Source organism: Passer domesticus, chromosome 10, assembly GCF_036417665.1.
Source record: "Passer domesticus isolate bPasDom1 chromosome 10, bPasDom1.hap1, whole genome shotgun sequence".
NCBI lineage: Eukaryota > Metazoa > Chordata > Aves > Passeriformes > Passeridae > Passer > Passer domesticus.
The window spans coordinates 4298505-4322503 of NC_087483.1; the positions used below are offsets into that span (position 1 = coordinate 4298505).

The following is a 23999-nucleotide window of genomic DNA, read 5'->3' on the forward strand; positions in this document are numbered from 1 at the left end:
GATTCTGTGAATATTTTTTAAATTAACCTTAAGTAGAGGTTATGCTGAAACAAGGTTTGAATTTAAATATTCGTTTGGTGCATCTCATACCAAATTTTTGATTTAACATTTTAATGTGCTTTCAGGACTCTAACCTTTATTTCCATCCTTTAAAAACCAGCATGAAAATGCTGTATCAGAGAAGGGGAAGAAAATTCAATTATTACTGTTAGTTTTATTGAAAAGTGTATTCACAGGTTTAGTGTCACCTTCCCCTAATCCCTTCCAAAACACTTGGGACTTATGGAGAAGTTATTTTCCATTTTGGAGTGTGGGAGAATCTACACATACAAACTCCCCTGATAATGTCTTAAGTGAAATATGATGTCTTTATGTGAAATGTTTTTAATTTTTCCAGTGGAGCCAGGCTGGGAGAGCTGGGGGTGCTCACCTGGAGAGGAGAAGGCTCCAGGGAGAGCTCAGAGCCCCTTCCAGGCCCTGAAGGGGCTCCAGGAGAGCTGGAGAGGGACTGGGGACAAGGGATGGAGGGACAGGACACAGTGGCTTCCACTGCCAGAGGGCAGGGATGAATGGGATATTGGGGAGAAATTGTTCCCTGTGAGAGTAGGGAGAAGAGAAGCTGTGGCTGTCCCTGGATCCCTGGCAGTGTTCAAGGCCAGGTTGGATGGGGTTTGGGACAACTTGGGCTGGTGGAAGGGTGTCCCTGCACATGGCAGGGGGTGGAATGGGATGACCTTTTAGGCTCCTTCCAAACCAATCCATCCTGTAATTCCATGATTAAATACTTTCTGTAGGAAGTTCACTTTGCTTACAGGTCAGAGATTATCACTTAATTTCCCTGTGTTTTGGGTTATTCCCCTCGGTGTGTTACGGACGAGCTGCGAGATGTCAAATTTCCAATCTCCATCAGCGACTGAGGGGGACTGAAGTGCTTTAGGTCTTAATTAACGTGCAGCATGCAAGCAGGCTTTGATGTACAGCCATGTTTTATTTATTTGGGAAGGGAAACACCAGCAGAATGGTTCTAACTTGGTATAAAAATCATCGTAACATGACCATGGAATTAAAATCAGGCTAACTTGATCACAGGGAAAAAATAATTCCCTATATCCCAAAGGAGTGGGGGGGATTAAAAAATGGGTGGTTTTCTGTTCCTACAGGGAAGAAATAAAAGCAGGGAGAGACCGTGAGATAGTTTGTTATTCATAATCAGGATCTTGTCTCCTAATTCATGGCTTTGGCATTTCTCATGCCAGCCCTGAATGTCGTCTTTGTGCCTTGGCTCACGTCACCACTCCGATTGTGCTCGTGTGTTCTTGAGGCAGGACCTAGAAAAGCAATTTTCGAGTGTCCCATCAAACACTCTTGGAGCACAGGCAGGTTTTTGTTGTGGGGCTGTGTTCATTGAGCAGGGAGGGCTGGCTGGGGCTCTGCAGGGCTCTGGGGGTCAGCGGCTCCCCACAGGGCCGAGAGGGGATTTTTGGAGCCTGAAATAGTCAAGAGTCAGGGATGACGCAGCCTCTGCCGGAGCCCTGAATGGGAATTGTGCTCCTCATCCTTTCAGCTGTGGGGGGGGTGACTCCCATTGGATAGGAAATGGGAGACTGGTCAAGTTTTCTTAGGACTATTTTCCAGCATGGAATGGCAACTTCAGGCTCCTTTTTGGGGACAAAAGTAGGAGGAATGGGTCTTGAGGCACAACGACAAGTGGTAGGATGGTTCCTTCTGCCTGTGTTGAGTTTTGCATGCTTGGGAGGGTTGGGGGTGTTCAGCCTGGAGAGGAGAAGGCTCCAGGGAGAGCTCAGAGCCCCTTGCAGTGCCTGAAGGGGCTCAGGAGAGCTGGAGAGGGACTGGGGACAAGGGATGGAGGGACAGGACACAGGGAATACATGGGATCCCAGAATGGTTTAGCTTGGAGGGACCTTAAAGTTCATCCCTGCCATGGCAGCGACACCTTCCACTGTCCCAGGTTGCTCCAAGCCCCAGTGTCCAACCTGGCCTTGGGCACTTCCAGGGATCCAGGGGCAGCCACAGCTGCTCTGGGCACCCTGTGCCAGGGCCTCCCCACCCTCACAGGGAACAACTCCTAATTCCCAATACCCCATCCATCCCTGCCCTCCGGCAGTGGAAGCCATTCCCTGTGTCCTGTCCCTCCATCCCTTGTCCCCAGTCCCTCTCCAGCTCTCCTGGAGCCCCTTCAGGCCCTGCAAGGGTCTCTGAGGTCTCCCCAGAGACCTCAAACACAGTGTTAAGGTGAGTTTGAGTGCTTATCTCTGGGTCAGAGTGTGCTGGTCTCCCCAAAATCCCTGGCTGTGGCTTGGGAATCAGTCCTTGGCAAGGAATTCTCGCTGTGGTCCTGCTGGGGAGAGAGGGGAGCAGAGAAAAGGCCACAGGAAGGAAAGCAATAGGGAAGTGGAGGGAAGAGCTTGTGGGTTGAAAAATAGCAACACTTCCAGTAATGTGACCTTTTGCCGAAAATGTTTCCATCAAAAAAAGAAAGTCTCCTCCTCCTTCTGCCTGAGCCTGGTGCAGGGAGGGGTGAACATGCTCCTGGACCTCTGCTCCATGACAGTATTTGGGAAAAACCCTATGAGAACTCTCTCCCTGGGGTGGATAAAATTAATGTCCTGACAGAGGATATGGAGAAAAAACCCCCACCTTTATTTTCCAGTTTTGCTGAAGCTCAGTGTTTCTGAGGGATTAGCCTTTGTTATCCTGTAACTGATGTTCATTCAAAGCTCTCAGCAGAGTTATTGAGGGATTGCCCCAGAGAGAGAGAGAGAGAGCAAATGTTGCTAATACAGAATACCTGTGAAAGGCAGAACTGTCACTCAGGTGGAATTTAGAAGATTTTTTGTCATCTACGGGGTGGCAGTGATTTTTTAAATTTTTTTTAGGAGAAACAAGCTGTATTCAGGTATTGCAAAAGGGCTGTAGCTTGTCACTGCCAGAGGGCAGGGATAGATGGGATTTTTGGAAGGAATTGTTCCCTGGGAGGGTGGGCAGGCCCTGGCACAGGGTGCCCAGAGCAGCTGTGACTGCTCCTGGATCCCTGTAAAGTGTCCAAGGCCAGGCTGGATGGGGCTTAGAGCAGCCTGGGATAATGGAAGTGTTCCTGCCCATGGCAGGGGTGGTGCTGGGTGGGCTTTGAGGTCCCTCCCAAGCCAAACCAGTTTGGGATTTATTATCAGCACATCGTGGTTTTTGCATGAGTTTCTTAAAGGAAGAGCCTCATGTTCCTGACCACAGCAGTCCATCACTTCATCCATCACAAGTCAGGATTAATCCTTTCTGTGAAGTCTCAGATTACTCTTTATCCTCCTTATTTCCCGTGGTGCTGGATGGGTGGAACAGAGCTCTGTGTGTGTTTAGAAGGCATGGATGGGCCCCACATGATGCTCTTTGCTTGTAGCAAACACACGGGTTTGTAGGAGGTGGTGCCTGGTGGAAAACTTGTCGATCCCTGAATTCCTGTAGTCCTTGGTTACCTCTAAGGGAATGGTGTGAGCTCCATGGTGCTGCTCTTGGTGCAGACCAAGGTTGCTCCATCCTTAGCTGGATGAGGCCCACGCTGACCCTGCTCTGGTGTTCTCCCCCACAGTTGACGTGAGCACAGCCCTGCCCTTGCAAGTGGCGCCGAGCTCGGTGCCCATGGACCTGCGGCTGGACCACCAGTTCTCCATGCCGGTGACGGAGCCCACGCTGCGGGAGCAGCAGCTGCAGCAGGAGCTGCTGGCCCTCAAGCAGAAGCAGCAGATCCAGAGGCAGATCCTGATCGCAGAGTTCCAGCGGCAGCACGAGCAGCTCTCTCGGCAGCATGAGGCGCAGCTGCACGAGCACATCAAGGTAAGGGTGGCCAGGGACGAGGGGATGGTGGAATTGTTGAGGTTGGAAAAGCCTTCCAGGATCATCCATTCCAACCATGAACCCAGCAGCACCACCATAGCCCCAAGTGCTGCATCCCACTCAACTTCTGAGCAATTCCAGGTGTGGTGAGTCTACCACTGCCCTGGGGAACCTGTTCCAACACCTGGCCACTGTTTCAAGGAAGATATTTTCCCTTATCTCCAGTCTAAACTTTCCCTGGCACTGCTCAAGGTTGTCTCCTTTTGTCCTGTCCCGTGCTGTCCACCTTCCTCTCAGGATGCCAGAAGGTCCCTCCGAGCCTCCTTTTCTCCAGGCTGAGCCTGTTTCCCAGCTCCCTCAGCCTCTCCTGGGACTGCAGCCCTGTCTAGGTTTGGAAAGCCAGGTGTCTGCTAGGAAATGCAGGAGCCTCCCCTGAAATGAAAAAATGTAAACCCCCTCCCTCTTAACTGTTATAAATCTGAAATTAGGGAGGGCTCTCAGGCAAAGATATGGGAGGAGGAATAGCAGTTCTTTATTAGGGAAGAAAATAAAAAGATAAAATAAACAATGCAGTAAACTAAAACAACACTGACAGAGTCAGAATACAACCTGACACCCTGTTGGTCAGGATGCTGGTAGCAGTCCAATTGGAATTGTGGCTGCACAAGCCACAGTTGGAGTGTCCTGGAGTGTCAGGTATGGTTCTGTTGGAGCAGGGATCCTGTAGAAGGGTGTAGTCTTCCTCTGAAGATCCAGTGGAAGAGGCACCTGTTCCTCTGGGAAATCCAGTGGAAAAGCTGTGTTGGTATTCCAGAATCTCAGATTATATCCAGGCAGGAATGCTGGGCTCCTCCCCCTGGGCAGAGCACCTCCCACTGGGATGCTGTAGTTCTTGTCAGCCATGCAGTGACATTCAGTAGCCTGTTATCAGCAGATGCCCTCCCTGGAGGGAGGAGTGGGTGTGGAAGAGATAAGGAAAACTGCCCACTTCACAGAAGGCAGCTGCCATAGAGATGGCAAATAGAATACAATTTTGCTTGGCAATCCAGGACAAGCCCCTTCCCAGCTCCATTCCCTTCCCTGGACACGGAAGATGTCTCAATGGATGTGACCCTAGCAGGAGGTTACCTGCTACTGTGGTCACACATTTTGGGAGTAGAGGCACAGGAACTTCTCGTTGGACTTTTGCCATCAGCACAAGCTGCAGACAGTGTGGACCGTGGTGGGCCTGCAGGAGCAGGGAGTGCAGGGGCAGGTGGGTCTGGACACATTCAGCTTTTTCAGAGTTAGGCACCAGGCAGGTGCTGTGCCCTGCGTGGGACAGGGAGGGACCAGGCAGGGTCAGTGTGCAGTCCAGTCTGGAAGATGGCTGTTGCAAGTGAAAACATGAGACATTATATAAATATTTCCCAGTGCTGGACTATTGCTATGGCAACGTAAGCTTTCCGAATTGGTAATAGGCTCCTTTTTTCAAAGGGGGATTAGTACTGCACATGGTAAATAGCCTTAATGTAATATTAAAAAGCAACCTTGATTCAACCTTATATAACTTTCATTTCAATACAAAATGCATGTCAGAGTGGGAAAGATGGGATTAAAAGTTAATGGGGTGTTATTTACAGACTTCTTAGTACAGAGAAGAGCTGGGCTTTGTGAGAAGTGTCCCTGTTTGAAGCTGGATTAATAGCAAACACTCCTGTCCCTTGGTGAGTCCTCTGTGCTGTGGCCAGGGCAGAGGTGAGGAGGTGCCTGGGTGTGAATATATTTATTCATGGATGCACAATGTGTGCATCTCTGGGCGTGTATGGAATGTTTACATATCCCCATGTTTCTGTGATTGCACATTTGCCCACGGCTGGCACAAGCACTTGGGGTGGGGGAAGGATGAGGAATTCCTGTGGCAAATATTTCCATTATTCCCTTATAATTGTCCATGCCTGGAGTTATTTGTGTATGAAAAATCAGGCAGGCTCGTTCCCATATAATGGCCAAGCTCAAAGCACTGGTGATAGGAATATATTTGCTCTCATTTATGTCAAAGCTTTGATTTACTCTGCTCAAAATCTGTGTAAGCTGAGATCGAATTTTGAGGCACCACAGTGTATCCAGCCCATTAGGTATGAAGTTCTTCATCTTGTGTGTAAGCTTGACTAAATCAGAGCCTTAAAATAGGGATGGTATAATCCTGTACCAAAGGGTGGCCTGCAAGGTGATCTCTGAGAGTAGTAAGTGTGTCAGTGGGACCAGAGTTGCTTTAAAAATCAAGCAGCACCTCATTGACATAAGCCCTGTGATGCCTCACAAAGAAAAAACCTCCACACACTACCCCGGTGTGTGACTGTGGTGCATCTTCTCTGGGAAAACATCCTGCTTGTCTCTGTGTGCTGGAGTCAGCCCAAATTTGGGTGACTCTTAGAACTGGCAACTGTGTTAAGTCTAGTGGCTGTGAGTGCAGGGAAGCAATTATTTTGCCCAGAAAATTAAAATATATTACTTTAAATTTGGACTTGGAGCTGCCCAGCTCATGAAGAAAGCAGGGCAGGGATGTTAAAGCAAATAAAACCCATTCATCTTTTGAAAGTGAAGCACTGGAGCTGTGCAGTTTGGTAGAGATGCAGTCCGAAGTGAAGATGCAGAGCTCTTTTTGGAGAAATTTATTTGTTTGGTTTTTTGTTGGTTTTTTTTTTGGTTTTTTGTTTTTTTTTTAATCCCATGTGCACACCAGCATGAACACCCCATGGCAGGGGTTGGGACTTGGATGAGCTTTGAGGTCCCTCCCAACCCAAACCATTCTGTGATTCTGTGATAATGTTAAACCCAGAATTGCTTTGGAAACTGCTTCAATGAAGGGGGAAGAACTACTGCATTTCACTCTGTTCTGTGTACGTGTTACTGTCTAGAATTGATTACTTTGGCTTTTTCCCCTATAGCCTGGCACCATTTTAATCAATGAGTGCAAAGCATTTATTTAATAAAATCCCTGAAATCTTTGGGTTGGCAGAGACCCTAAGGATCATTTAATTCCAATCCCCTGCCATGGCAGGGACACCTTCCACTGTCCCAGGCTGCTCCAAGCCCCAGTGTCCAACCTGGCCTCGGACACTTTACAGGGATCCAGGGGCAGCCACAGCTGCTCTGGGCACCCTGTGCCAGCCCTGCCCACCCTCCCAGGGAACAATTCCTTCCCAATATCCCATCCATCTCTTCCCTCTGGCAGTGGAAGCCATTCCCTGTGTTCTGTCCCTCCAGGGCTTTGTCCCCAGTCCCTCTCCAATTCTCCTGAGCCCCTTCAGGCCCTGGAAGGGGCTCTGAGGTCCCCTTGGAGCCTTCTCCTCTCCAGGTGAGCACCCCCAGCTCTCCCAGCTGATGAAGCTTTCAAACAGCTCCTCTGTTTCCAGTGTTGACTCCTTTGCTAGTACAGGAGAAGTCATGCTTTGAGGTTATTTCTTTTATTGCTGTGGTGTTGGTGGGAATAGAGGAACTGGTCTGACTTGACAGGAACTAAGTAGGGGTGAGCCCCCCTCAATCTCATCCCCCAGACAAAGCAGGAGTGTCAGGAACACTTCAGTGAGTGAAGTTTGGCCTGGAAATTCCTGGCATGATTGCCTGTTTTTCTATCCCTGTAGATAACATTTTCCTATTGAGAGCTGAAGTTTTGGCTTTTTGCAGAGCTTGGAATTGCTTCCATCCGTTCAGTTTTAATCATCTGACCTAGTGCAGAAGGAGAAGGCGATGACTGCCTGAACATGTGATCCTTTCCCCAGCGTGTCTCAGTCCTTGCTTTTATAGACATTGTGTTTTGGCCTTCACATAAAAGTGCCAGATTCCCCAAGATGGTGCAAGTTGGAGACAGCCAGGAAATGAGTGAAACAATATTTATGGAAGGGCTCTATAATGGACACAGAGCTCAGCACAGGGGAGAAGTGGGAGCGTAAAGAGAAAACACAGGCATGGAGAGAGATATAGGAGAAGGGGGAATGGCTTTGAATTGAAAGAGAGTAAGTTTAGATTGGGTATTAGGAAGAAATTAGTGATGAGGCACGGGGCTTGGAGCAAACTGCTCTAGTGGGAGATGTCCCTGCTCACAGCTGGGAGTTGGAATGGGCTGAGCCTTAAGGTCCCTCCCAACCCAAAGCATTCTGGGCGATTCTGTGAAAACCCTGACATGTTTGGGGAAAATAAGCCAAGCCTTTTGAAGGCTTCACTGTACAGAGCAGGGCAGGCTGTTTCTTTCACAGCTGCAAAGCAGCTCTGCAGATTGCCCAGGCCTGGCTCCAGAAAGCACCGAGGGAGAGGCTGGAGGCTGGAGGCACTGGCGGCTGCTCCTCTCTCGAGTAGCCACTCACCTTCAGTCAGGTGGGTTTTCCACTCCTCCATGCATTCACCAGATGTGGGACAACATTTACGGCCTTCAAATCTACCTTCCTGAACAAAACCAAGGATGGCATAAGGGGCCTGGCTCTCGGGTGAGATGGTGGAAAGCCTCTCCTCAGGTCTCGCTGCGAGCTTTGCCTGACCTTTGGTTGCGGAGGAACAGGCAGGAAATTTTTTCCTTTGTGAGTCACTCATTCCCAGCCAAGATCAGCTGGAAGTTACCAAAAGCTTTTCCGTTTGCCCTTCTGGTCAAGGGCTGGATGGAAGAGGTGCAGGATGGGCGCTTTGGCAGGGCCAGATGCACCTCGGGTGCCGTGAGCTCAGCAGGGAGGGAAGGACGTCGTGGGGAATGTGGTTCATCTGCTCTGCCTGAGCTTGGAGCAGGGCTCTTCCCAGCTCCGGCTGTTTTACAGCCACAGCCGGAAACTTCTCGGGGATGCTGACGCACGTCGGTGCCGGGGTAACAGCACAGGGAGGCAGCTGAACCTCCCAGCTCCTCATGGGCTGAAATCCTCACCTGCAGATGTGCAATCCCATTCCCAGTTTTCCCACTGTCTGAGAAAGGACTGTGTGCATCCATAGCACAGGGAGTGCTGGGCTGTGAGTCCAGCATAGACAGCATGGGCAGGGAAGCAGCAGCAAGGAAAGGAGCTTTGTGAAGATGTTTGCTGTGCAGTGATCCTGAAATTGTTCTTTTTCCCTTGACAGAATGAATTCCTACATTGAGTGAGGGATAGTAACACATCCGAGGGATCAGCCTTTTGTTCAGAGACACAGGGTGAAACTCCTGGGCCATTCCTTTGGTGTCAGGGAGTGAAAACCTTGCAGGAAATCTTCCAGACAGATTTTGCTGTGTTGTAAAGAAATGTAATTCTTTCCCAAAGATGTCTAGACTTGATAGTTGTCATGCTGATGCCGAGGGGAGAAACTCATGGCTCCTTGCTTTCATGTGGAGCCACTGCCCATGGAATGGCAGGTTTGCCTGCAGGATACCCCTGGAGCTGCTCAAGGCCAGGCTGGATGGAGCTGTGGTGGAAGGTGTTCCTGCACATGGTAGGGAGGGGAACTTTGAGGTACTTCCCAACCCAACCCAGCCCAACCCAACCCAACCCATACCGTTCCATCATTCCATGGTAGCTCACTGGACCCCAATCACATTGTCCTTTAGTGGGGCTGCTCTCAGCATAGCACAGTGCCCGGTGCTTCTCTTTGGTGGCTTCTCCATGTTGATTCCATGTAGATTCCTGCTCAGCAGGGAAAGCTGGGCATGTTTCAGTTCTGCTGCTAGGGTTGGTGTCATCTGCTGATCCCCTTATGGCACGTTCCCCATGTCCCCAGGGACGCTGCCAACAGGCTCCTGCAAAGCACCTGCTTCCCTTGGGCTCTGGAAGGACCAACTTCCATCCTACCCCTGGTATCCCAGCTCCCCTTCCTGGGCCTGTCTGCTCTGTGCTCTTTTCCTGCAGCAGCCAGTGTGGAGGGGCTCCCTCTGCTCATTTTTGTGCTGCTCTTCCGCAGCACACCCGTTCCTCAGAGCCTGCGTCCCTTTCAAGAGGAACTTGAAAAGCCCAGCGATACCAGGTGTCCGCCTCTGTCTGGATTCTGGGATGACAGGATTATTCATCTTAGGAAGCTGCAGCTGGGTACAGTCAGTGGTAAAAGACCAGACTGAACATTTTGTGCCTCGTTACTACTTGAGCGCCTTGCAGCTTGCGCTATTTCCAGACGGCTTCCTGTTCTTTCTCAGTGACCTTGCCTTGCTTTTCTGGCACACTGAGCCCACTCCAAAACTTACACCTTAGATCCTGCAAAACTTAACTTCTGATGGAAGCAACCCTGGGGAAAACTTTTGGAAGATCAGAGCGTTTGCTCCCTTTGAAGGGGGTGGATGGTGACTTTTCCTCAGCCTCAAAGTCAGGATCTTTTGCGAGAGCGGTGAGGACAAACCTGCACACGGAGGGGTTGGTTCTGTCAACAAATCCATGGAGCAGCTTCTACCCCATCTCTTGGTTGAAGGAGTCCTGCATCAGGCTGGAATAATTTGGGCATCTTCCTGCCATCCAAGCACTGCTGGTGGTGTCAGGAGTAAAGCTGGAATGCTCATCCAGGGAAATTTGTCTGCTTTGGGCCTTACAGAACTACTGGAAATTGATAGAAGAAATATGTTTCCTTTTGGTTTCTTCTGAGGTGGGCTATACTTGCTTGGCTGTAAGGAGCACAATGGGAATTCTGAATTTTTCTGGAGTAAAATACATGTGGGGCACTACGGGTATTTTTTTTGTCAGTTTAGAGTTTCAGAGTAAATGGCGGATTTACTCTGAAGAGATATTTTGGCAGTTCACACACCTGAATGTTCAATTCCAATTTTATCTTAATTTTGAACTTATAAAGTAATTGGAAGTAATCAAAGAGAACACAGAGAATCAGGGTAGGAATAAAAAAATACCCCACTGGATCCTGTTGTTATGCCAGGAATATTGACCTGTTAATGTACACCACTGCTGATCCATTCATGTCCAGAAATGTGGAATTCCTGTAATACCCAAAACACCCCACAACAGTTCACAGAGGATGTAACTGCTCCTTCAAGGACCAAGGTCTCATCTCTAATTTAGCATCAAACATGTAGGGCTCCTCCTTTACAGGATTTTATGTGGTTTTTGGTTTACAGGGACTGGTTTAAGTCAAATGTTCTGATTTATTTATTGCCATCCATGCTGGAATGGGCACTCCCTGCTCCTGATTCCCTCCCCTTCAACAATAACCACGTAAAGCCCACCAGAGGCAGACTCAAAGGAGTTTTCCTCAGCTTGAAAGAGGAAAACTGGAGGAGGAGCTGAATGTGCTGGGTACTACAAATGGAGCTTGCTGCTTTCTGGAAAGGCTGTTGGATATTCTGCTTCTGGAGGAAGGGAAAAGTTAGGCTGGGGTGGGAGTCAAGGAGCAAAAGGCTCACGCAAAAGTGCTGAACCTTTCCCAGTGCTGAACCTTTACAGGTATTCAGGGCTCAGAGGGCTTCCAGCCTTTTGGAGGATGTAATGGCATGGGGAGGAGACTAGGGTACAAAATTCCATATCCATATATAAAGCTGCCAAGGTAAAAACATGGGATCTTATCACCCAGAGCTGGCGTGAAGGGAACCTCACCATCATTCCCGGTCCTGGAGACAGTTTAGCCTCATAAACCTGAGCACCAGACGTTCTCAGTAGGATGTGTCTGACTGAGATCAGTCTCCTGCCCAGGGAGCTGCTGGCTGGGAGGGATCATTTCCCTGCAGAAAATTCCCTGCCCATGGGAATTTCTGGCACGGGATTAGCTGGCTGTCAGCTGCCCGATGGTGGGAAAGGGGCATGTGGGCTGCGTGTCCCAGAAAAGAGATGAGAGGTGCTCGTTCTCCCAGATCTTTGTGTCTTGGCTGCTGCTGGAAGTCACAATGTTCCCCCCTCCCTGTCTCCCAGCACAGCTGATTTATTCTGCCCAGTGCTCCAGGAGATATCCCAAATACGCCGCCACGGAGCCAAGAGAGCAGATCCTGAAACTGGAGCCACAGCCCGAGACTTCAGTAAACAGGATGGGGGGAACATGAAGCATGGAGTCCAGCCAGCGTTGGGATCGCTGGGAAACAACCCAAGAGAGCAGTGCTCCCAGAAATCCAGCTCCCAGAAATCCCAGCACCTGTGCTTTGCTTCCACCTATAGCCAAGGGTTTTTCATGGGCTGATTTGATGAGTACTTTCTTGGAGAGTTCTTCTTCATCCTCAGCTACGATTGACTTTATTTTTACAGGGCCTGAGCCCAAAGATCATTTTGAGTACCTGATTTAAACCCCCAAAACAGTAGAATTTGGCCAGGACAGGCGGCAGAAGAACCTTTCCCTGATATCCCCCCTGTGCTGGAGCTGAACTGAGGTGTGGATTGAGATGCAGCTGGGAGCTGGACACAGCAACTTTGCATGCCAGGGAATATCTGTCAGCCAGAAGTGTTCCAACTTCTGTTCACCCAGGCTTGTGCTTATCTCCACAATTATTTTGCTCTCCCTTCCACTAATTGCTGCTATTAAAAATATCTCTTATAAACACCCAGGAGCCAGTCTGAGCTTGGGGGGGGCAGGAAGGATCTCTCTGCTTGCCTTCTTCTTTGGCATCTGGAGGAGTGGTTGTGGAAGTCATAATGCAATGTGTCTCCATGAAATCCATCCTGGTTCTCTCTGGGAAATGGGATCTTGGTGTCAGCACTCCACGCTTCCTGGGAGGGCACTGCAAAGTCTAAAGAGAACCATTTTAGCTGCATTTCCCTTAAAAAGAGGTTTCTCTGTGACAGTTTCTCTACTGCTAAGGTGTGAGTCCCCCGCACAGGCAGACAAGCTGGAGCACTGAAAACAATTGGAGTGTGGTGGCAAAATCCTCTGGATTGCTGAGTCCTCACGGTAGGCTGGCGGTTGATAAATACCTGGAAATGCTCTGCATCCTCCCTGTCACCTTTATTAATATTCATTTATGCTAAAGGAGCACCAGCAGCACTAACTGCAGGTACAATTGAACATTTGTGCAGTTTTCAGAAATAGTGGGAGCAGTGACATTAAACATATGCAGGAATCCCCATAGTTATGAATATTTACAAATATTGATTTTGGCAAGAGCACCTAATTCAGATGTTCCGAGCTCCCTAATGCAGCGTGTGTGTGTCTGTCACACAGTGCTCCTCAGACTCGGGGCTGAGTTAGTCTCAGATCCAGGGATTTCCCTCGGTGAATCACATTGTGATGAAATTTCAGTGTTTGGGAAATACACTTGGGGAATAAAGCCCCTGGCCCAGCTGTGTGTGGTGAACACACAGGGTCTGAGTGGGCAGTGCCTGTTCGAATTTGCCTCTGTTGCTTTAAATGAAGCAGAAACTGATGATTTTCCTGACACCCCAACAATCCCACCCTGTGCATCCCTGAGAGCATTGTCCAAATGCTCCTGCAGCTCTCTCAGCCTGGGGCCGTGCCCATTCCCTGGGGAGCATGGGCAGTGCCCAGCATCCTTTGGGGGTAGAACCTTTTCCTCATCTCCAGCCTAAATTTTTGTCTTCCTATAACATTCCTGGTAAGTGTAGAGAAATAACCCAGAGAAGACACCCGGGTGGGTTTTCTTTTTTTGTTTTCCCAGGCTACAGCAGACACCAACAGTGATTTCTTTTCCTTCTTCATGGGTACAATCAGAGACGTGGCTTCATTATTTTATTTTTTCAAATTTCTTTTTTTCAACTTTGAAACCATTTGAAAAACTATATTAAGAATAGGCTTTGTGGAAACTGGGGTCAAAATGAGCAGAGACAATACATCCCTAATGATACTTCCCTAAACCATCCAGTGACAAATTGGGCTTTTCATTCCCATTTCACTCCAGATGTCAATGAAAGCACAGCTCCTTCTAAAGCAGCCTAATGTATGTAAACCATCGCAGGAAGCAGAGCCCGCAGAGCCTAGGAGACTGCAGATGGAGAGAAAAGGCTCCTGATTCCATAAAAATAACAAAACCTGTTTTACCATATTGTGCATTAAATATTGTTCATTTGCATACTTTCCATGGCAAGGTTCTCAAAGCCCACCATGTGGTGGACTTGTTGGAAGTCGGGAAAGAGACTCTTTCCCCAAATGGAGACGTGTTAGTAGAAGCTGCTGCTTAATTAGAAAACAAAAATAGCTGGTTTCCTCTATTTTTTTCCTTCTTTTCTAGTTTTTTTTTTTTTTCCAGTGTGGATTTTTGGTTGTTTACATATAATTCAGTAGAATTAGGAGGGGAGGCATAGGTGCAGTCACTGCAAAATAACTGGATTGCGGGTGTTTTACAACAGCCTGCCTGCTTGGAACAGGCAGCAGCAGGGATTCCTCCATGGAGAGTTTCCAGCAGATAGCCAGGCAGATTGTAAATACCTCTTAGATTGTTTCTTTTCCATCTTTATATAGAATAGTGTGATTTTATTTGTATTTATTGTGCATCTGTGGCTGAAGCATTGGGCGGTACAAATGTGCAATGCCACAAATTAATCAGGGGAGACTAGAATATCCATAGCTGGAAGAGGCTCACAGGGATCATCAAGTCCAACTCCTGGCCCTGCACAGGACACCCCAAAAATCTCAGCTAAAGGCATTAAAAGGAAAATGTGTTCAAGAAGAAGAAAAAAATGGGGTGGGAGTCTTGTGTGTGCAGGAGCTGGCAGGCTTTGGAGAAAGATGGACTGAGATGTTCTTGGAGAGAGCAGATTCCCTGTCTTAACAGCCACGGCTTGGACCCTGCCCACAGCAGAGGCTTGGAACGGTGTGATCTTCAGGGTCCCTTCCAACCCAAACTATTCCGCAATTCCGTGCTCCCGATCCCTCTGTGCCTCGGGGGTTCTGCGGGAGCGGTGGGTGGCATCCGAGCACAGGCCCCCATTAAGCACAGCCCTGGAGAGGCCGGGCCTTTGAGGCTGGAGGCTGCCAGCTCCGATCAATCCCTTGGTTTATAGGCTGCCAACGTAAAGAGTGCGGGGTGGGCGCCGTGCTCCGGAGCCTCCGGAGGCTGCACCGGGCTCCAGAGGCTCCGCAAGGCCCCGGCATTCCAGGCCTTTGCAGGAGGCCCAGGAGCGGCCTGCGCGCCTGGCCCGGCCCGTGCCCTGCTGGGCAGGGTGCAGATCAAACTGGAAGGTGGGAAATCGTTCTCTAAGCTCTGCTTTTTCAAGAAAAAGCGGTTTTTAGCCCCACAGAGATCCCTTCGCTCCTCTCTGGGCTGCTGGGATGTGCTGTTTGTACACCTGCTTTTCCACAGCCTCGCAGGGCACGGGGTGTCCCCTCACACAGCGCATCAAACTGCTGCCCTCAGTCCCGTGGGAATCGCATGGAAGTCTCATGGGAGAATCCCCTGTGCACCCAACCAGGGAGCTCTGGGCTGGGAGAATCCCCTGTGCACCCAACCAGGGAGCTCTGGCTGGGAGAGTCCCCTGTGCACCCAACCAGGGAGCTCTGGGCTGGGAGAATGCCCTGTGCACCCAAACAGGAGCTCTGGGCTGGGAGAATCCCCTGTGCACCCAAACAGGGAGCTCTGGGCTGGGAGAATCCCCTGTGCACCCAAACAGGAGCTCTGGGCTGGGAGAATCCTCTCTGCTCCCAACCAGGGAGCTCTGGGCTGGGAGAATCCCCTGTGCACCCAACCAGGGAGCTCTGGGCTGGGAGAATCCCCTGTGCACCCAAACAGGGAGCTCTGGCTGGGAGAATCCCCTGTGCACCCAACCAGGGAGCTCTGGGCTGGGAGAATCCCCTGTGCACCCAACCAGGGAGCTCTGGGCTGGGAGAATCCTCTCTGCTCCCAACCAGGGAGCTCTGGGCTGGGAGAATCCCCTGTGCACCCAAACAGGAGCTCTGGCCTGGGAGAATGCCCTGTGCACCCAAACAGGAGCTCTGGGCTGGGAGAATCCCCTGTGCACCCAACCAGGGAGCTCTGGGCTGGGAGAATCCCTTCTGCACCCAAACAGGGAGCTCTGGGCTGGGGGATGCACCCCAAATTTCCCGGGAGGTTGGTGAGGACACGGACACCTCCCAGCTGCTGGGACTTGGGCAGCCCAGGGGGGACTTGCACTGGAGCAGGAGCATTTGGTTCTTCCAGCCTTGAATGTCCCATCTGATGGAAGCTTTGTAAATAATTACCTTAATTAAACAGCATGTCTCCTGATTATTCCCATGAATATGGGTGAGTTGAGAGGGCCAGGGAAAATCCTTCCTGGATAAATTGTTGGGGGAATTATTTTTTTAATCTGTTGGAGCAATTATTTTTATAATTAATCACAGAATCTCCGTGTGGTTTGAGTTAGATGGAACATTAAATTCCATCTCGTTCCACCCTCTGCCGTGGGCAGGGACGCCTTCCACTAGCCCAGGTTGCTCCAAGCCCCATCCAGCCTGGCCTGGAACACTTCCAAGGATGGGGCAACCACAATTTCTACAATTTCTCTGTGCAACAAACAATACTGAGGGTGCCCTAGTCGGGTTTTATTTAAAATCAGGTGATGGAGGTAAAAGGAGGCCAGTGCTTGTCCTTTTTGCCATGAATGAAACTGTTACTGTCACCTGCCTGCAGCATCTGCTGTGGCTCTGGGAAGGCTGATGGTGTTAATTTGCTCCTTTTCCCTGTTCCCTTCTCCGCAGCAGCAGCAGGAGATGCTGGCCATGAAGCATCAGCAGGAGCTGTTGGAGCACCAGAGGAAGTTAGAGCAGCACCGGCAGGAGCAGGAGCTGGAGAAGCAGCACCGAGAGCAGAAACTGCAGCAGCTGAAAAACAAAGAGAAAGGGAAAGAGAGTAAGTGGCCAGAACACCACTGCTTCAGGTGGTGACAGGCAGATGGGAGCCGTGAAGGAGCCTCAGAAAGCTGGAGGAACCTCCTTGAGGGCACGGGGAGCTTGTGGGAATTGAGGGGAAGAGAGAAATGCGTTTCTCTGCTTTATCTTCATTTTTGTCTCACTAAATGCCATTTTAGCATTTTTCAAAAGGAAGCGTATCCTCTCTTGCCTTGATTTAACATTTTTTGAAGTATTTTTGGCAGCATTCCTAATGGAGGCAGAATATTAAGCCCATAAAATACACCAGATGCAAGCTGCACTCCTTTTCTCTTTCTGCTGCTCTGAATTTCACTCTTTTTAAGACATAGTCGAGTTCACAGCTCTCCCCTTTTTGAAGCGTTTCCATTCACGAGGGGATTTTTTTCAGGAGGTTACAGCTTGTGGGTGCCTTCCCGACTCTGTGTCATTATGCACTTGAGGAGATCATTGTGGCCTCACAATGTCCCTTATCAGAGACACTCTGGGCTGCTTGTTTGGGCTTTTTCTGCAAGTGAATGGGGGGAAAAATATCTCAAAATACCTCACCAAGTTGTGCCATCAACTCTTCAGGTCTGGTTTCAGATGAGAGAAGTGGTGGAAGGAAGATGAAATGCTGGCTGGGAACTGGGAATAAGATAAAGCTCTGAGAATTTTTTCAATAAGATAAAATTGGGGTCTGGGAGACCTTTTTAAGTGCTAGAAAGAACAGAGGTTCAGAATCCCTAAGCATTTCCACTTCCCCTGCTGCTCCCATCAGCTGTTGATGTTTGATCCATGTGTTGCTGGGCCTCTCCTCAGAACCAATACCTGGCCATTCTCATTAGACTAATCTAGAAAGAAATTAAAATGCCTGAATCTCTGGAAAAAAGGAAGCAAAGCATCTTTTGGGTGAAACACAGAGGTGTAGAGGAAAAAATCCAGAATTTGGGGATGTTAAGTTGAAGATCCTGTTCCCATGGCTACCATTTTATTTTTAAGTTACTTTTTATTTAAGAAGTGCTGTGGTGTAGAATCATTATCGCACCTCAGTGCTTAAGGATACTTAAGTTATTTTTTCTCACATCACAAAATTTGGCAAAGAGAAGCTAAAATTGTCCTGATCTGAAATATGAAGAGTGTGAGAGAGGTGGAGTTTGTTCTGCTTCCTTGTTAACACCTCTGCTCTGGTGCCAGGCTGGGAGAGCTGGGGGTGCTCACCTGGAGAGGAGAAGGCTCCAGGGAGAGCTCAGAGCCCCTTCCATGGCCTGAAGGGGCTCCAGGAGAGCTGGAGAGGGACTGGGGACAAAGCCCTGGAGGGACAGGACACAGGGAATGGCTTCCACTGCCAGAGGGCAGGGATGGATGGGATATTGGGAATTAGGAATTGTTCCCTGTGAGGGTGGCAGGCCCTGGCACAGGGTGCCCAGAGCAGCTGTGGCTGCCCCTGGATCCCTGTAAAGTGTCCAAGGCCAGGTTGGATGGGCCTTGGAGCAGCCTGGGACAGTGGAAGGTGTCCCTGCTGGTGGCACAGAGTTGAAATTAGATGATTTAGGGTTTCTCCCACCCCAAAGCTCTCCGGGGTTCTATGATATCTTTCAGCTTCCAGTAAAGGAGGTAAACCTTATACTCCAAAAATATTGAACTTCAAGTCTTCTAAGCAACAGGTTTATGCCAACCTGACAGAACACAGCCAGGTTTGGGTGTTCTAAGGATGCTAATGGATTAAGGATGACACATTCTGGAGGGAGAAGGCTTTCAAGCATGGATTTGTCACCCCTTCTGCTACTCAGGAATTTATCTCCATCTCTTCGCTTGAACTATACACCAAACTGGTGTTTGTGAAGCTGGTGAGAAATGCAGGGCTCCAAAAAAAGGGAATTTTCTCGCTTTGGTATTTGAACCATTTTACAGCTCCAAGCAGAGCCTTGTGGGAATGCTGCAGCTCCCTGCTCTTGGAGAGAGCCCAGGAATTGTTCTCCCAGCATGTCAAACGTCACCTCGTCATTGAGCAGGGCGCAGGACACGAGAACATGGCAGGGTGATCTTTTCGTTCTCGTTCCCAGTGGAGCCAGCAGCATCCCTGGCCTTTTCCTTTCCTCCCAGCCCAGATATTTTCCGTTGGAGCTCCTGCCTTACGCCACGGCGTGGATGAACCATCATTTTCCACGTGTCCCCTTGCCAAACTTGGGATGCATTGCTTCGTCAGGGGTCCTGCCTGGGAGTCTGGGCTGTCAACCCGATGATCACTGGGATCCATCATGGCAGGGGAACAGCCTGCTCTCCATTGTGCAGGAAATCATGATTAGGGATTACACAGTTGACATTTTAGCTCTGCAGAATGACTGACTCCCTTTCTTTAATTTTTTTTTTTAATGTTAGGTTTTCTGTCTGAAGCCAGAGATCTGCGCGCTTGTAAATGAAGCAAAATGTTACGTCGGTTGTGGTGTGCACACAGACTTGGGAACAAAGAGGTCCCTGTTTGCAGGAGTTTTCAAGACAAAACCTACACATGAGCCACTGGGCTCATTCCCCTTCTGCTTTTAGATGTGACATTTAGCAACTTGAGGGTGCACAAGACCCCTTTTCTTAAATAACTTTGGTTCAAAGAGAGCTGGGATACCCCGGACAACTGCTTTATTCTGAGTGTGCTTCTATGCAAGTGTAATATCCTCTTCTGGTGAAATAAACCCAATTTCATCTGTGTTTTCAAACATAACTTGTGAATCTATGCCAAGCTAAAGGGATAAAAAGGGAGAGCTCCTTACTGCCAGTGCTTTGTTCTTCTCTCTTTGAAAGCTAAGTTCTTTTTTTTTGGACTGGAAATGAAAGATTTTATTTGGGATCAATTTTCGAAATTTAAAATTCCTTCAAGTACGTGAATTGATTTAATAACCTTTTTTGATTTTTGTTTTTGTTTAATCGCAGGTGCAGTGGCAAGCACAGAAGTGAAGATGAAACTGCAGGAATTCGTGTTAAACAAGAAGAAGGCTCTGGCCCACCGGAATCTCAACCACTGCATATCCAGCGACCCTCGCTTCTGGTACGGGTAAGTGATGCTGGGCTTTCTGCAGGCCTCAGCCAGTGCCACCTTTGTCCCCAGTTCCCTGAGGGAATACACCTGATGTGCCTGTGGGGTGAGCCAGAGCAGTGACAGGATCCCTGTGCATTCCCAACATGTGTAGAAAGAGGTCTTTGTGTCATCTGTAATCCACAATTATTCAAACTCACAAGTTCTACAGTCAGACATCAGCTTTTATAAGTACTCCAGCTTTTCACCCGGGATTTGATCCCACCTGCTGTTATAAAACTTGAACTGTAGTCAAATGAGGAATAGTTTTTATGTTCAGGAGCTGGAATTTGATGATCCTTGTGGGTCCCTTCCAACTCAGGATGTTCTATGATTCAGTGAATTCCTGCAGCTCAGGATACTTAAGCTTTGCTTTTTAAAACTTTTAACACTTACTGGTATTCTTAATATCTCAGACTTGGAAGTTTTGTTTACTTGACTCTTACTGGAAACATCCAGTGGGTCCAGTCTGCACTTCTGATCACAACTGCCCCAACATCTCCATTTTCAACCAAAAATATTCAACTGCAGGTCTCCAGTTTCAATTTCAGAAATCAACTTTTTCATTGTACTAAAGACAGTTAGAAATTTGATGTGACTTGGAAGTTTCCACTGCTATGATTTTGTCAATTAAATAAAAAGCCAAAGTGCTTTGGATGTTGGCTTTAGTGACCTCAAAATTCATGAAATTTTGCGTTACAAAAGTAATTTCATTTTGCCATGAAATTAATGTTCAGGCTGAAGTACTGACAGTGTTTTAAGTCTTAAGAAATGAACGCGTGTAAAGGGAGGATGAGGTCATAGCTAGAAGATGTTTCCAAATTTCAGAAACTGAGCTGCAATGATATTTGAAAGCTATCCCAGCTCTGAGCCAGCACAGAAATGCTGATGTGGAGTTGGCAGAAGAATTCAGATGTTATTGGAGGCAAAGTGAGATTGAGCAGCTTTAATACAACTCTGAAAATCTAATCTGAGACTTGGGGATTTCATTAAAGGTGGTTGAAGACTCTGAGCCTCCCTTTCTTTAAGGGATGGTTAAAATAACAGTTAATGCAGGAGTGGTACAAGGTCAGTTAGAATTCAGGGTGCCCAGAGTACCTGTGGCTGCCTCTGGATCTTTGGAAGTGTCTCAGCCTAGGCTGGATGGGGCTTGGAACAGCCTGGGATAGTGGAAGGTGTCCCTGCCACGACAGGGGGAGGAATGAGATGAGCTTTAAATCCCTTCTAATCCAAACCATCCTGGGATTCTCTGTGATGCAAGGCCAGGGCTGCTGCAGGTTTTTAGCCACGTCTTGTTTGGGGTTTCAGGATGTTGCCTCAGCTGATGCTGAGAACTTTCTGAGCACCAAAGTGTGGTTTGGGTTTGTTGTGGCACTTAGGCATCCTAACACCCCTTCCCCGTGATGCTCCAGAGATGCCACAGGCAGAGACAACACAAACCATTGCACAGAGATTTCAGGTCATACCATCCCCTCATTTTCCATCTGTTCTGTGGTGGGGTGAGGATTGTTATTCTGGATTCTAACCCAAGATGGACAAAGCCTTGGGGCCTCACTGCTCTTTCTCAGTGCTGAATTGTCCTGCTGAGCCCTCAAGGAGGGCAGATGGCAGCAACACAGGATTTTTTAAATGCACCCTTCACTTGTTCAGGCAGAAGTTGAAGATTTTTTTTCCTTTCCATTCTATTAATTTTTATTTTTTTTCAAAAGGAGAATCAACCTTTAAATTCCTGACATATTAGTATTTATTTATATGGCATCTCATAGGTTACCAGCTGAGCTCTGGAGGCATTTCTGTCCCCACATAGCTGTGCTGTGATGCACTTGGGTGGTGGCTGGGTTGAGCACATGTGAGCAGGGCTTGCAGGAGATCCACTCCACACTCCCACTGTGAGCAGGCCAGGCAATTAAGTGCTAGCAGATGCTGGGAGAGCCTCTCGAAGCAACACGCCTGCTTTTAAGCACTTCCCTTGGTCTTATTAAGATTTGTGAATTCCTTTTTGGTGTGGTTTTTTTTCTTTTAATGGAAAGCATTGCTTAAGGAAAAAAAAAGTCTCCTAAGAATATTGAGCACCATGATGGTCTGACGTCAGTGGCTGTGACAGGAAAAATGTTCTGCTGGCACGGAATCACAGAGGTATTAGAGCTGGAAAAGACCTCTAGGATGATATCCCAGCCCTGGAAATGCTCAAAGCCAGGTTGGACAGGGCTTGGGATGGTGGAAAGGGGTGAACAAGGTGGTGTTTAACGTCCCTTCCAGCCCAAACCACTCTGGGATTTTGTGATAGGAAACAGCAGAGGAGGTTCTTTGGAACTGCATTGTCAGACTGTCCCTCCCCTGGATTTTAAACCCACCGGGCAGCCTGGCTCCCAGGAATTTCTGCTCTCTGGGAAACTGTCAGCCGTGCTTGGGAAGCAGCCACTCCATGTGCTAGCAGCCATGGAAGGGAGTTTAACTGAGTATTTGCACAGTGAGGAGGTAGAGAGGTACAACTATACTTTCAATTGCACATGAAATTATGCATTGAATGATCCCAACATCCATGGGTGTGAGCGCAAAACATTCCAGCACAGGTACACATGTCTGAATGTATATTCAGTGCACCTTGGTGAGCATGATTGAAGGATTAAATATCGAATAATGAAATTGTTAAGGTTGGAAAAGACTCCCAAGATCATCACTCCAGCCTTTCTGTCTGTGCACGTGGGTGTTTGAAGGAGCTCAGGGAACAGGGGATGCCTTGAATGAAGGGATGTGCTTTCAGGAATGTCTGCAAGCTCTGTGCAGTGTCCAATTTCCTCTCCTCCCAGAGCTCTGACATTCCTGAAGGGGCATGCAGAGCAGGGCATACTGCTGGAAGCAGCGTCAGACCCCAGTCCTGGAGCCAGGGAATGTATTCCTGTTTGCAGAGCTCAATATCTGTCATTCAGCAGCCCTGGAGCACATCTAAACAGGCCCTTTGAATTCCTGCACATTGCCTGACAAAGGGTTGAAAATAGCTTCAATGTACTCGATTGTGCTGCATAGGTCATGATTAAAAAAAATAAGAATAATAAAAAAGATGAATTAAAAAAGGTCTGTTGCTCATATAGAGCCAAAAACGTCATTGTGTGACTTGATGGGGCTCAGGGCTCTCAGATCACAGCACCCAGGATTCCTGGGAGTGAAACATCATTCCTGGGAGGGCTACCTTGCCATGGAATGAGCAGATCCTGGCAGAAAAAGCCACGTCTCTTCCCAGGAGGGATTTTTTTTAAGTTTGTCTCTGTTTTGATTGCAGGTGAAGATTGAAGTGTGCGTGGGGGCATTCAGGGGTGGGGATGTGGCACAGCATGGGGTGGGTGTGGGAAGCACAGCCCTGCAAGAGCCCCAGAAATCATTTTTCTTTATGTACAGAGAAGTCTGGATAATGAAGAGGGAGGGTTGGGAAACCACAGACATTCATACTTCCACAGCATCCCAGAATGGTTTGGGCTGAAGGGATCCTAAAGCCCATCCCATTCCACCCCCTGCCATGGGCAGGCACACCTCCCACTAGAAGGTCTGTGGGAGTAGAAAACGTTGATGCTCAAATAAAATTTGCATAAGGTTACATTTTTTGGAATTATGTAGAAAATTCAATGTATTTTCCTAGTATTTCATTAGCCCCTTATTTTTGGAAGGCTTTAACTTGCAGTGGAATTGATGCTCTGGATCTCAGCAGCCAACTTCTAAGTTGAGCTTGCACTCAAGGGATTAGTACTGCTCAAGAAATGGTGTGAATTTGTGCCTTTTTCAGCTGGGAATGGCTTCTTTTGGTTCCTTGAAGAACCTTTGTAGGAGAATATTTTCAGCTTGGTTTTTAGGCAGTACAAAATTTCAAATTTTTTTAATTTTTTTTTACAAAATGCATGCTTTCCATTGTCCCAAATCCATTAGTATTTAGAAGAAATATGGGATTTAAATTCTGTTTATTTAAAGTGAAGTTGTGAGAGCGCAGTGAGTGTCACCTGCATGGCTAAATCAGTCGTTCTGCTGATGGAGCTGCTCTGCTGGCTGGAGCCTTCTCCCAGGCTGGTGGAGCTCCTGAGAAACAGCAAAGCTGGGCACAAGTCATTAAGCAGGAAAGATGCAGCCAACAAACTGGTAGGAGGCTGAGAAAACTCATTCATTATTTAATATCCTCAGCAAACAGACTGTAATTTACTTCCAGCAGCCTGCTCAAACAAAGCCATAAATTATCATCTTGGTGAAGTTCAGCTGGAAAGGTGCTGAGTGCTTTGGCCCCGTCTCTGCTGAGCTCCTGGGATGGGAGGACAGGCAGGAGGAAGGGCAGGGGGCCACCTGTGTGCCATGGCTGCTGCTGGCCAGGTGCAGTGCTTCAGCCTTGGACTCTGTCTGCTGAGCCTGGGGTTTTTTT

The 23999-nt window shown here is 48.4% G+C and overlaps 1 protein-coding gene across 11 annotated transcripts in view; it reads left to right on the top strand.

Annotated features, from left to right (window-relative positions):
• HDAC4 (histone deacetylase 4) overlaps positions 1-23999 on the top strand; it is a 172128-nt gene that overhangs the window by 88334 nt on the left and 59795 nt on the right. For 9 of the 11 annotated variants that reach the window (XM_064433403.1, XM_064433412.1, XM_064433411.1 and 6 more), the window contains 3 exons: positions 3602-3846; positions 16384-16534; positions 19459-19579. In XM_064433403.1, coding sequence (XP_064289473.1) covers positions 3602-3846; positions 16384-16534; positions 19459-19579 — 517 coding nt within the window. The remainder of the gene's footprint in view (positions 1-3601; positions 3847-16383; positions 16535-19458; positions 19580-23999) is intronic. The other 2 variants (XM_064433407.1, XM_064433413.1) reach the window with 1 other exon arrangement.